A 13,836-nucleotide genomic window follows, 5' to 3' on the forward strand; every position below is an offset into this window, starting at 1 on the left:
CTCCGCCTCCCGGGTTCACGCCATTCTCCTGCCTCAGCCTCCCGAGTAGCTGGGACTATAGGCGCCCGCCACCTCGCCCGGCTAGTTTTTTGTATTTTTTGGTAGAGACGGGGTTTCACCGTGTTAGCCAGGATGGTCTCGATCTCCTGACCTCGTGATCCGCCCGTCTCGGCCTCCCAAAGTGCTGGGATTACAGGCGTGAGCCACCGCGCCCGGCCCGGGGGATTTTTTTTAAGCTCATCAGCTATCATTAGTGTATTTTATGTGTGGCTCAAGACAGTTCTTCTTTCAGTGTGGCCCGGAAAACAAAAGACTGGGCACCCCCTGATTAAAGTATACAGGAGGATGTGCATAGGTTATAGGCAAGTACTACACAATTTTATATAACAAACTTGAGAATCTGTAGAGTTTGATACGGTGGCGGAGAGGGGAAGTCCTGGAACCAATCCCCTGCTGATAACAAGGGATGACTATATCTCATTTTGTTTATCCATTCATCTGTTGTTGGACATTTGAGTTGTTCCCACCTTTTGGCTATTGTGAATGATGCTGTGTTGAATATTGGTATATAAATATCTGTTCAGGTTCCTGCTTTTTCAGTTCCTTTGAGTGTATACCTAGGAAAAAAATTACTGTATGATATGGCAATTCTATGTTTAGCTTTTTGAGGAATCGCCAAACTCTTTTCCACAGTGGCTGTACCATTTTTCATTCCCTCCAGCAATCTATAACAGGGTTCAAATTTCATCGCATCCTCACCAATACTGGCTATTTTATCTGACTTGATTATAGCTATGCTAGTAGGTGTAAAGTAGTCTTTCATTGTGGTTTTGATTTGCATTTCCCTGATAACTAATGATATTGAGCATCTTTTCATGTGCTTATTGACCATTTGTATACCCTCCCTGGAGAAATGTCTGTTAGGATCCTTTGCCCACTTTTAAATTGGGTTGTTCATTATCCTATAGGGTTGTAAGAGTTCTTTCTGTATTCTAGATACAAGTCCCTGGATACAAGATATATGATTTACCTGGGAGTTACAACTAAGCTAGAGCCACTTTAAGTTATTCTCTTTAGGTTTTCCAGGCCATCCCATTTGTGTAAATTCAAACTGCAGATATATATAGATATAGATATAGAGATATAATTTTTTTTTTTTTTTTGAGACAGAGTTTTGCTCTTGTTGCCCAGGCTGGAGTGCGATGGCGCGATCTTGGCTCACTGCAACCTCTGCCTCCTGGGTTTAAGCGATTCTCCTGCCTCAGCCTCCTGAGTAGCTAGGATTACAGGCATGCACCCCCATGCCCGGCTAATTTTGTATTTTTAGTAGAGACGGGATTTATCCATGTTGGTCAGGCTGGTCTCGAACTCTTGACCTCAGGTAATCTGCCTGCCTTGGTCTCCCAAAGTGTTGGGATTACAGGCATGAGCCACCATGCCTGGCCAAACTGCAGACATTTTTTGAGCTGGCTTGTGGTTACAAATTCTTGGGAAAGGTTTTATTTTCCTTTCACCCATTCCCAAGGTCAAGACAAGCAAGTTTACTTGCTGTCCTGTTCAACACAGTGGGGTTTTAATTTCACAACCATACACTTAGTGTGTAGCTCTTGGGGATTCCAGTTTTTTATTATAATAGATCCTCTGCATAATCTACACATTGGGTGGGTCCTAAGCTTTATCCTCTGCCCACCCTACCCCTGCCTCCCGTTGTAGCTATTAAAGTCGTAAGTTCAAAGTTTTTAAGGTTTGGCAAGAAATATTGGTGAGAAACCTTGTTTAATATTTAGTGTTTCTACTTTCACTTTGTTTTTGGGAACTGCAGATTCTTGCTTTCATGCCAGCTCTGAAACATGCTTCAACCGCTGGATATGATGTCAAAAACATTGCTAAGTTGGCAGGAAAGCAGTCAGGGTCATTCGGCGAATCTAATACACAGTATTTCTATAGATGGTTATCAGGTCATTGGAATTGAGGTCAGTAAACTCTAAGACTACGGTGATTTGTTGATAGGGACATTAAAGTCGTCTGGCATGATATTGGAATTAGAGTTAGAGCTGAAAACTGAGTGAGATGCCCAAATCCTCATGGAATTTTGGGGAAGGTACTAGGTTAGTAGTGAGCTGACAAGGTATAGGTAAGGTAGAGGTAGTAAAGTTGGGTGAAGTAAGTCTCAGAGGAGGTCTTTTTCTATACAAGGGTGAAGGAGTGGTAACCTTGGAAGTGTCGATAGAAAGTAAGGATGCAGGATGCTTATCCCTGCTGCATGTCTTGTGGTGCACAGGTGTGGTTGAATGACAAGTGGTACGTCATTGTCTCTCTCTTAACCTTTGACATCTCTCTTAACCTCATATTGTTTCTGTTCATAAACTGACCAAATTGCAATACAAATGAATTCTGTATTTAAACATACTTTGTAAAGAATAGGAAATAAGAAGATATGCTTTCTCCTTTCCTCTAATAGCTCAATGGACTGAGTTCTTCCAGGCAGGGACTAAGCCTTTTATAACCCAAGTACTTATTAAAGTACTTGCCATTGAAATAGCAAAAACTGCAATTACTTTTGCACCAACCTAAATATTTGACAGGCAATTTTAAAATAATTAATATATATGAGTTTTTCCTTTCTACATGTGATTAAAAGAGAATGTCAGATTTCCTATAATGCTGGAGTCTAGGGCAAGTGATTGTGTAACACTCATTTCATATTCAACATGATAGTGTTGCTAATAGTTCATATCCTTAAGCGTATAAGGTAACACATTTTTTATACTGAAAATTGCTATTCTCTGGGTAGCATATGGCAGACATGGTCATAACATGTATTCTTTCTTTTAAAAAAAGAGTCCAGCCAGGCATGGTAGCTCACACCTGTAATCCCAGCACTTTGGGAGGCCAAGGCAGGCAGATCACCTGAGGTCGGGAGTTCGAAACCATCCTGAACAACGTGGAGAAACCCTGTCTCAACTAAAAATACCAACTTAGCCGGGCGTGGTGGTGCATGCCTGTAATCCCAGCTACTCGGGAGGCTGAGGTAGGAGAATCGCTTGAACCCGGGAGGCGGAGGTTGCAGTGAGCCGAGATCATGCCATTGTGCTCCAACCTGGGCAACAAGAGTGAAACTCCGTCTCAAAAAAAAAAAAAAAAATCCATATCTAAATTCATGCTTATTAAAAATATGTTTAGATTCTTTCTCAAACCATTTCTAAGTACAGAAGAGGCAATATGGAATATGCTGTAGTTTAGACTTTAAAGTTTAGAGTCATGACTACAAAAATACAAATTTTTGTTTAAAGAAAGTCTTTGCTCTTGTTGCTTTCTCTAGTACTATTAAATACTTTATTTTTTCACTTTCCTGTTATTTAGAGAAGGTGTTGGCAAACCTTTTCTTAAAGGGATAGATAATACATATTCTGAGCATGAAGGCCATATTGTCTCTGTTGCAACTATTCAAGTCTACTGGTGTGGTGTGCAAGCAACTGTGGACAATAATAAATTAATGAATGTGGCTGTGTCCCAGTAAAACTTTATTTACAAAAACAGGTAGACCATGGTTTCCTGACCCCTGATCTAGAGTAAGACCTCAACAGATGGACACTGAAAATGAAATGGTAGAAGGGAATCAGTCATTCAATAATTTAATTAGCAAATTGAGTGCATGCTATTTGCCAAACTGAAGACTAAGCTGTTAACTAAATTCTTGTATATATACTGACTGGAATATGAAGCATCATTGAAAATGATAATTTTGAAGAATAAACAACATGGGAAAATGGTTTGAAATAGGAAATCAGGATAAAAGTTTCAAGTTTATGTCTTAATAAGTATGGGCCAGGTACAGTGGCTCATGCCTATAATCCTAGTACTTTAGGAGGCTGAATCAGGAGGATCACTTGAGACCAGGAGTTAGAGACCAGCCTGGGCAACATAGTGAGACCTTGTCTCCACCAACTAACAATACATACATACATAAAAATATTGAAAGGAATAACAAAAATTCATGCATTCCTTTCAATATTTGTATGAATTTATACAAATAGATGGATAGGATAGATGGTAGAAGGATGATAGGTAATTCTGTTTTTCAAATTGTCTGCAATATCTTTACATTCCAAAAATACCTAAAAAATGACCTAATGAGATGCTGATTAAAACTATTGTTTTTTTATCACTATATAGTAGGAAAAAGAGACTCTTTGTAAAACTATTGTTCAGTGAAGTCCTGAAGGTTTTTTACTTAATCAGTGTAAGATTGACATTTGAGGAAAATGTGTTGCCCCTCTGTTGAAGACATATTATCATTTCTCTTAATTTTTTTTTTTTTATGTTTTAACAGTGCCCTTATGTTTGCCATTTGTTATATTTACTTACCAAAAAAGAGAATGGTGAGTATTTTCATTACAGTTGTATTGCACATTGTGGAATTAGCATTTGTATTGGCCTTTATAAAGTTAAAATAACTATTAGCATTAGTTATATGACAGAAGTCATTTTGTGGAAATTGCTTTTTAGTACTTTAAGAGCATCTGCTCAATGGCGTAACTGAACAGGGTATTTATTTTCTTGATATGTTATAAGAAGAAACTGTATGAACTGCATGGTGGTTAAATATAACCGATTTCTTTTTATTCTGAATCCAAATGCATGGTACCTCTTTCCTTTATGTTTTCTAGTCAAACCATTTCGTGTGAGAAAACTGCTTGATCTTCAGGCCAAAATGGTGAGTACTGAAAAGACCTAAGACCTGCCAATGTACTATGTACCAGGTACTGAGCCAGGCATTGGGAATACAAAATCAAATAACTGGATCTTTTTTTTTTTTTTTTTTTTTTTTAAGACAGGGTCTCACTCTGTTGCCCAGACTAGAGTGCAGTGGCACGATCTCGGCTCATTGCAACCTCCGCCTCCCAGGTTCAAGCGATTCTCCTGCCTCACCCTCCCGAGTAGCTGGGATTATAGGCACGCGTCACCACACCCGGCTAACTTTTGTATTTTTTGGTAGAGACAGGGTTTCCGCATGTTGGCCAGGCTGGTCTGGAACTCCTGGCCTCGGTGATCCATCCGCCTCAGCCTCCCAAGGTGCTGGGATTACAGGCGTAAGCCACCGCACCTGGCCTATAACTCAGTATCTTTAAGGAACTTATTTTCTGGGGAGCTCAGTCAACAAAATGAAAAATCGGAATCAGACTTGGGGTCAAGGAGGAGTGGTGATGCTTGAGAGAATTATTTTATTTTATTTTTATTTTATAGATGGAGTTTCACTCTTGTTGCCCAGGCTGGACTGCAGTCGGGCGTAAGCTCACTACAACCTCCACCTCCTGGGTTCAAGCAATTCTCCTGCCTAAGCCTCCTGAGTAGCTGGGATTACAGGTGCCCGCCACCATGCCCAGCTAATTTTTTGTATTTTTAGTAGAGACAGGGTTTCATCATGTTGGCGAGGCTGGTCTCGAACTCTTGACCTCAGGTGACCCACCTGTCTCAGCCTCCCAAAGTGCAGGGATTACAGGCATGAACCACTGCACCCGCCCTGCTTGAGATAATTTTTAAGGGATGAATAGGATTTAAGTAGGCAAAGAAGGGAGAGAAGGGCATTCCTCCCAGAGGGAACAGCATGAGCAAAGACATGGAGATGTCAAACAGCAAACATTGTTTAGGGAGCTGGGTTGGTATGGCTGTAACAGTAAGTGTTAGGGAGTGGTCATAAATGAATTTATATTTTGTATGGATGTGATCTAGGAAAGCTTTTTTTTTTTTTTTTTTTTTTTTTTTGTTTTGAGATGGAGTCTTGCTCTGTTGCCCAGGCTGGAGTGCAGTGGTGCGATCTCAGCTCACTGCCTCTGCCTCCTGGGTTCAAGCAGTTCTCCTGCCTCAGCCTCCTGAGTAGCTGGGACTACAGGCGCACACCACCATGCCAGGCTAATTTGTGTATTTTTAGTAGAGACGGTGGTCTCATCATGTTGGCCAGGCTGGTCTCAAACTCCTGATCTCAGGTTATCCATCTGCCTTGGCCTCCCAAAGTGCTGGGATTACAGGCGTGAGCTGCTGAGTCTGGCCTAGGAAAGCATTTTAAGACATTATCTTCTGGAAGCTTAAACTTCAGTATATTCTCTGACTGTTATCTCTGGTCCTTACAGCTCTCTTGCATTGTTATTTCCACTTTACCTGCCAGGTCACAGAAGTCTGTGAAGCTTTGGATATGAAACAATAGGAAGTAATAGTGGCCATGCCTAACTGGAGCCTTCATGGCCTACCTATAGGCATTTATTGAATGAAAGACACAAACACAGAACACATTTGTGCTTCTGCAATGTGAGGTCTCCTCTTAGTGCAGTTCAATGATTATTCTTTTTTTATAGCCTTCTGTTTTAGTTCCATGGGTACAATTATTTTTTCTCAGTTCTCTGATGATATTATTGGTAATATTTTTGTCCATTTTGAATTTTATTTTACATTAATAGAAATTATGAAAAAGATATACCTTTTCCTATGTTACAGCAAAACGTTTCAATGGAATAAGACAATTCTTACCATAATAAAAGATCTTAGTACCTGGGTGCGGTGGCTCACACCTGTAATCTCAGCACTTTGGGAGGCTAGGCAGGCAGATCACAAGGTCAAGAGTTCGAGATCATCTTGGCCAACATGGTGAAACCCCGTCTCCACTAAAAATACAAAAAATAGCTGGGCGTGATGGTGGGCACCTGTAATCCCAGCTACTTGGGAGGCTGAGGCAGGAGAATTGTTTGAACCCGGGAGGTGGAGGTTGCAGTGAGCTGAGATCATGCCAGCCTGGGCAACGGGGCGAGACTCTATCTCCAAAAAAAAAGATCTTGCTGATTTGTATGAGCTGAAACACAGTGTATGTTCAAGTTAAAAAATGATTTATGAGATGATTGTCTAAAAATTTATAACAGAGACACTAAATGTGTGGTTTCATTACTACCACTCTATACAGTACATCACTAAGTTATTCCATTATCAATAAGTACCCATTTATAAAGATGCATACATAACATTGTTTTGGTTAGCTGAATTTTGATGAATTTGGGTAAGTCCAACAATATCAAACCAAGAAGGCCTAACCATGTTCATATGTAACCTAACATGCATGATAGTAACAGGCATAGTCAACATATGTGAGGAAATACATCAGATGTGTGAATTTCTGATACCTGCCAAGGCATATCCCCATCCTATGCTATCCCCATCCATGCTCCATAACGTCTATCCCCATCCATGCTCCATAACTCCCATCTATGAAGGAAACAAAACCACAAAAGTTGTCTTTCTGGTGGCAGGCATGAATGGTAGGAAGTGGGGCATTTTCCTATATACACTAGGCCCTGTCCAGAGCAATCTTTAGAACAAGAAGGGGGAATTAGGTCTCATCCTCAGGGTTGGTTCTCCCTCTACCAGGCATGAGCCTGTGTGTATACACTTTGGGCTGTGATTTTTTTCTGTTTCAAGCTTTGTCTCTGTTTCCTCATAGTTTCTGTTTTTAGATTGTTTGGTCTTTCATGGTACTTTTTACATTTAAATTTTATTTTAATTTTTTTTTTAGAGACGGGGGTCTCACTTTGCACCCAGGCTGAAGTGCAGTGGCATGATCATGGCTCACTGACACCGCGAATTCCTGGGCTCAAGTGATCCTCCCTCCTCAGCCTCTAGAGTACCTGGGACTACAGGCATGCACCACCAGACCTGACTGATTTTTAAATTTTTTGTAGAGACAGGGTCTTTCTGTGTCACCCATGCTGGTCTCAAACTCTTGGGCTCAAGCAATTCTCCCGCCTTGGCCTCCCAAAGTGCTGGGATTACAGGTGTGAACCACTGCTCACCAATGCTTGGTAAAGCTTAATTGTTCATATTTAAAAGTAAAACAGTAACATGATGATTGGAAACTTGTGTGTATGAGCAGGACTTGTTCATTGTAGGATCTTGATGTTTTGTTGAGGATCCTCCCAGATGACTATGTTAATATTCTCAAAGCAGAATTCTCCTGTTTCCTGTCTTATGGGGTTGCATAGTTGTACGTACAAAATCAAGTGTATATGTGTGTGTGTGTGTGTGTGTGTATTTATATTATAGGGAATTGGCTCATTTGATTATGGTGGCTGGTAAGTCCAAAATCTACAGGATGGGCCAGCAGGCTGGAGACCTAGGAGAGCTGATGTTCCAGTTTGAGTTAAGTGGCAGTCTACTATAGAACCAGGAAGAACTGCTGTTGCAGATGAAGTCTGAAGGCAGTCTGTTGAACATTTTCTTCTTCTTTTAGGACCTCTTCTATTCAGGCCATCAACTGATTGGATGACACCTATCCACATTGCAGAGGGCAGTCAATTTGCTTTACTCAAAGTCTACTGATTTAAATGTTAATCATATCCAAAAAACCCTCACGGAAACACCCAAAATAATGCTTCTCCAAATATCTAGGCAGCCTGTGGACCAGCCAAATCAAAACTTAAAATTAACCATCTGATATGGTTTGGCTGTGTCTCCACCCAAATCTCTTCTTGAATTATAATTCCCATAGTCCCCACATGTCATGGGAGGGACCCGATGGGAGGTAATTGAATCATGAGGGCGGTTTCCCCCATGCTATTCTTGTGATAGTGAGTTCTCACAAGATCTGATGGTTTTATGAGGGGCTTCCCCCTTTGCCCAGCTCTAATTCTTTTCCTTCCTGCCATCATGTGAAGAAGGATGTGTTTGCTTCTCCTTCCGCCATGATTGTAAGTTTCCTGAGGCCACCCTAGCCATGCGGAACTGTGAGTCAGTTAAATCTCTTTCCTTTATAAATGACCCAGTCTCGGGCAGTTCTTTATAGCAGTGTTAGAATGGGGTAATACATCATCACAGGGTATAAACCTGGCTACTGGTACTCTGAGACCTGAGCACTAGAAAGCAGTGAGAAATGGTCTTGGTATCCTCCCTTGGCTGTGCCTGGTATCCAAGTCCAGCTTCATTTTCAGAGAGTAAAGCCCTAATGTTTTGCCAGTATTGTGAAGGAATTTGGGATTCTAACTGCTTCTTATATAGCCTTTCATGCAATACTCCTGTTTTCTGACCCTCTTGCATCCCCACTTTTTAGAGATATCTGGTCCCTCAACTCATGATCCTTTCTGGGAGTTGTCAAGCAAGAATCTGATTTTTTTGAGGCTTTTTCTGTTTACACCTTAGATTTCATTTTATCTATTCTGCTAACTTGGTTTCTATTTGGCCATCTTCATTCTAGATTCCAAAATCTTATTTAGATTTCTTATATGCTGTTGTCTCCTCTCTTGTTCTCTTTGAACTTGTAGTTTGCTTTATCCTTTTTCATTCTTATTTAATTAATTTATTTATTTTTTTGGAGATGGAGTCTCACTCCGTCACTAGGCTGGAGTGCAGTGACGCGATCTCAGCTCCCTGCTACCTCTGCCTCCCAGGTTCAAGCCATTCTCCTGCCTTAGCTTCCCGACTAGCTAGCACTACAGGTGTGCACCATCACACCCGGCCTAATTTTTGTATTTTTAGTAGAGATGGGGTTTCACCATGTTGGCCAGACTGGTCTCAAACTTCTGACCTTAAGTGATACACCCACTTCGGCCTTCCAAAGTGCTGGGATTACAGGCATGAGCTACTGCGCCCAGCCACCTTTTTCATTCTTTCACTGTCTTTTAAATGGGGCTTTGGGAGAGCCCAGAGTTAATCATATGTTCAATATGCCGTTTTTAACTGGAAATCTCCCCCTTCCCTCTTTTAGTATTAACTTTTTAACAAAAAAGATAGTTTTAATTAACTAGACTATAAGTTCTAAAGGCCTCAGCACAACTAAGTATTCTCTAAAAAGCATTCTAGCTCAAAACAAACACTCTGATACTCATTACTAATGGGTGTACAGAGGTTAGGAGATATTTTCAACATAGATAAACTGGGTCATTTTGGTTTTTTAATACATTTAATTTCAAGAAGCTGTTATAAAATGGAAATATTGTATTTCTAAGCCTCGTTTGCTGCCTTACTTTGTACAGTACTCGATTCAATAACATTTTAGCATAATAAAACAATTTGGTTACTTCCTTAGAATTCATTTTAGTGGTATGCTTTCTCTGGATAGCTAGATGTATAAAACAGGTATCTAGCAGTAATCACTTCTTTCATTGTGAAATTAGTGCTTTTGTTAAAATTTGTTTCAGTTATATCAAAGCTGCTTGATTATGGCATACCAATTGTAGTTTCCTAGATAATTTTCCAATAATTATAATAATCAGGTATTAGCTTATCTTTTGGTCCTATCTCCTTGAGGTCTAAATCAAAGATGAGTAAACTTTGAGTCCTGAGTATGCTACCAGTGAGAATAAGCTATGCTATGCTAGTAAGCATGACTGGTCAGCCTAAGGTATAGGAAGAGAAGAGAGAAAATACAAGGAAGAAGTAAAGTTGGAAAAGGTCGTAAGAGAGAAGATCACAGTTTGGAGAGAGTTGTTTTATGGTGGTTGACTTAAATGTCTGGTTACTCATTCCTTGATTTTTGATAGCATCTTCCTATAGCTATATCTCATAGTGAAATTATGGTCTGAATATACTTTTTTCCTTCTTATTGGCATTTGTTTCCTCAGTTTCTTAATAGTCACAGAATTGAAAATGGAAAACTTATTTTATTTCAGGGAATGCAGCCTCATCTCCAGGCTTTGTTGTCGCTGTATAAGTTCTTTGCTCCTGCTCTGATTTCTGTATCTTTGCCTGTAAGGAAGAAGGTAAGGGATTAAGGAGAGAGAAATCATATTGAGATTGAAATATATTATTTTTGGTAAAGTTAACTTACCGATTTCAACTAAAATACTGTTTGGGGAAAGTTTTTTTTAGGGATTGGCACTTCGTGTTGATCCCATTTGGTGTATTTAATAGATTACTAATCAGAAAAAAAAAATAAGTGCATTTGTATGAGTGTAAAGGATTTCATAATATGTTTTCAATAATGAGGAGTTTTAGACTTTATGTTGCTCCAATTTATGGGTACCTACTCTCTTGTACTTTATATCCAAATTTATAGATATATTTTAAGAATTCAGAGAATCTGTGGAAGATGGCTCTGCTTGCCGTGAAGCAAAGAAACCAGGGACCTTCTCCAGAACCTCTGAAGTTGATGTTGGGTCCAGCTAATGTTCGTCCTCTAAAAAGAGTAAGTATCTAAAGCTGAAACAACTTGCATTACTTTCTTTTATTAAATCCAAGTAATAACCATTCAGATCTAAGAGGAGATTATAGATATTTAAGTACATGTCAGTTACCCAGGATTCTGTGTAAGCCATATTCAGATTCCTTTAATTGAAACACCTTAACAACTGCTTTTATATTTATGGTTTGTAGTCTGTTTAGTCCATTGATAGATTGTTTTATTATCTTTCTTCAGAAGTGGAATTCTCTCTCAATTATACCAGTGCTCAATTCCAGTAGCTACACTAAAGAATGTAGAAAAAAAGAGATGAGTCTTTCTGATTGTCTGAATAGAAGTGGATCATTTCCACTAGAACAACTTAAAAGCTTCCCCCAACTTTTACAGAATATCCATTGCTTAGAGGTATGTGACTGGACCATGTGCTTCTTTGCATTTTCTATTTGAATTTCATAGCCTTTTTTTTTTTTTTTTTTTTGAGATAGGGTCTTACTCTGTCACCCAGGCAGTGGCGTGATCTTGGCTCACTGTTACCTTGAACTCCTGGGCTTATGTGATCCTCCCACCTCAACCTTCCAAGTAGCTAGGACTATAGATGTGCATCACCATGCCTGGCTAATTTTTAAAACAATTTATATCAGGCTGGGCATGGTGGCTCACGCCAGTAATCCTAGCACTTTGGGAGGCCGAGGTGGGCAGATCACTTGAGGTCAGGAGTTCGAGACTAGCCTGGCCAAAATGGTGAAACCCCATCTCTATTAAAAATACAAAAATTGGGCTGGGTGCGGTGGCTCATACCTGTAATCCCAGCACTTTGGGAGACTGAGGCAGGCAGATCACCTGAGGTCAGGAGTTCGAGACCAGTCTGACCAACCTGGAGAAACCCCACCTGTACTAAAAATACAAATTTAGCTGGGCGTGGTGGCGCATGCCTGTAATCCCAGCCATTTCGGAGGCTGAGCAGGAGAATCACTTGAACCCGGGAGGCGGAGGTTGCAGTGAGCCGAGATCACGCCATTACACTCCAGCCTGGGCAACAAGAGCAAAAGTCCATCTCAAAAAAAAAAAAAAAATTAGCCTGGCTTGGTGGTGCATGCCTGTGGTTCCAGCTACTCAGGAGGCTGAGGCACGAGAATCGCTTGAACCTGGGAGGCAGAGGTTGCAGTGAGCTGAGATGGCGCAACTGCTCTCCAGCCTGGGTGACAGAGTGAGACTCCATCTCAGAACAAACAAACAAAAAAATTATTTAAAAAATATGTTGCTCAATCTGACCTCAAACTCCTGGGCCCAAGTGACCCTCCTGCCTCAGCCTCCCAAAATTTTGGGATTATAGACATGAGCCACCATGCCCAGCCTATTTTTGTTATATATTTTCTATATGACGATTCCCTTATCCACTTTTCAGATACTTAACTGTTGATTGGTTGTTCTGTCATTGCAGCTGCCTTCTCAGATGGGCTCAGTGCTAAACAACTCTCTGCTGCTTCACTATATTAACTGTGTCAGAGATGAGCCAGTCTTGCTGAGATTTTATTACTGGTTGAGTCAAACATTACAAGAAGGTAAGAATTGAGTGAGGATGGACCAAGACAGTTAACAAATGGGTTTCTTTTATAAGGGTGCCAAATTCTAGACAACAGGAGTCTTCATATGCTGTAATTATGTCTGTGGTAATCTTATATTTAGAGCATGAATGTTTCTGTTGTTGTAATTTTAAGGCAGTAAGAAGGTGGAGGGATTTTGTTAAGGAAACACTGCTGGATGGCCACCAAAACTCACTGGGTGGCTCCACTTTGATGACTATCACAATCCAAGGATTCTTCATTTTTGTATATTCAGAAACTTGCTGTTAGGGCCCCAGAGTCATCCCGTTAATGGTAACGAAACTCAAAAGAGGCAAATGTATAAGCCAGAATGTCAGCTTATTATAAAATTAATTATTTCTGGTAAACAAAATGCTCATATCTGCCAACCAGAATATCCCCTCTCTGCTGTCAGCATATATGGGAGTCAAATTTGTCATTAGAAGATTTCTTAATTATAGAATTAAAGGAAAGGGCAGTGAGAAGTCTTTCATCCAGGCCATAGTAAAGCCTGAGCATTTCATTCCTCCAATGGTGGGGGGCAGTGGGGAGGGGCAGGTATATTTCTCTAGAGATAGTATTTCTTTTGACCAAATTTGAGTGTTTCTTTACTGGATACTGGATAAGCAACTCCTGATTCTTCTGGTGGTTAAAGTTGCTTTTAGTTGGTTCCAGTCCAATTCTCCTTCTTCTGCTCTGAAGAATATGATATAGGTTATTAGATTTCCACCTACTATATTTCTGTCACTCTTACATTATACCCAGCCTACTCTAATTGAAGTTTAGGGTATTCTAAAACTTTTAATTCAGATGTTTATACTTTCTTCGATTGATTGCTATGTGATATAAAGCTTATCATATTCATTATATGTGAATTCTCTCCATTTCTATAACCTTTTCCCTATATTTACACTATAAACTTTTCCCTATATTACTAAGTTGTTGAGGAATATCTCACTATCATCTCCATGTATCTGTTCCAGTCTGCATCATGAGTTAGCTAGGATGTATGAGACTTATGGCTTTTTTACTTTGTCACTTGTCACTTTAGTGATAATTATGTTTTGTGCACTTTTTTATTGTGGTACAACTAGATGC

At 40.0% G+C, this 13,836-nt stretch overlaps 1 protein-coding gene across 6 annotated transcripts in view; it reads left to right on the forward strand.

Annotated features, from left to right (window-relative positions):
• CENPI (centromere protein I) overlaps positions 1–13,836 on the forward strand; it is a 65,804-nt gene that overhangs the window by 19,517 nt on the left and 32,451 nt on the right. For all 6 annotated transcript variants that reach the window (XR_010584472.1, XR_012430359.1, XM_045383259.2 and 3 more), the window contains 6 exons: positions 4,334–4,382; positions 4,671–4,717; positions 10,647–10,736; positions 11,033–11,161; positions 11,393–11,560; positions 12,597–12,717. Coding sequence is in view for 4 of the 6 variants with exons in the window: in XM_045383259.2 (XP_045239194.2) it covers positions 4,334–4,382; positions 4,671–4,717; positions 10,647–10,736; positions 11,033–11,161; positions 11,393–11,560; positions 12,597–12,717 (604 nt within the window). In the remaining 2 variants the exon portion in view is untranslated. The remainder of the gene's footprint in view (positions 1–4,333; positions 4,383–4,670; positions 4,718–10,646; positions 10,737–11,032; positions 11,162–11,392; positions 11,561–12,596; positions 12,718–13,836) is intronic.

Source organism: Macaca fascicularis, chromosome X (assembly GCF_037993035.2).
Source record: "Macaca fascicularis isolate 582-1 chromosome X, T2T-MFA8v1.1".
Classification (NCBI taxonomy): Eukaryota; Metazoa; Chordata; class Mammalia; order Primates; family Cercopithecidae; genus Macaca; species Macaca fascicularis.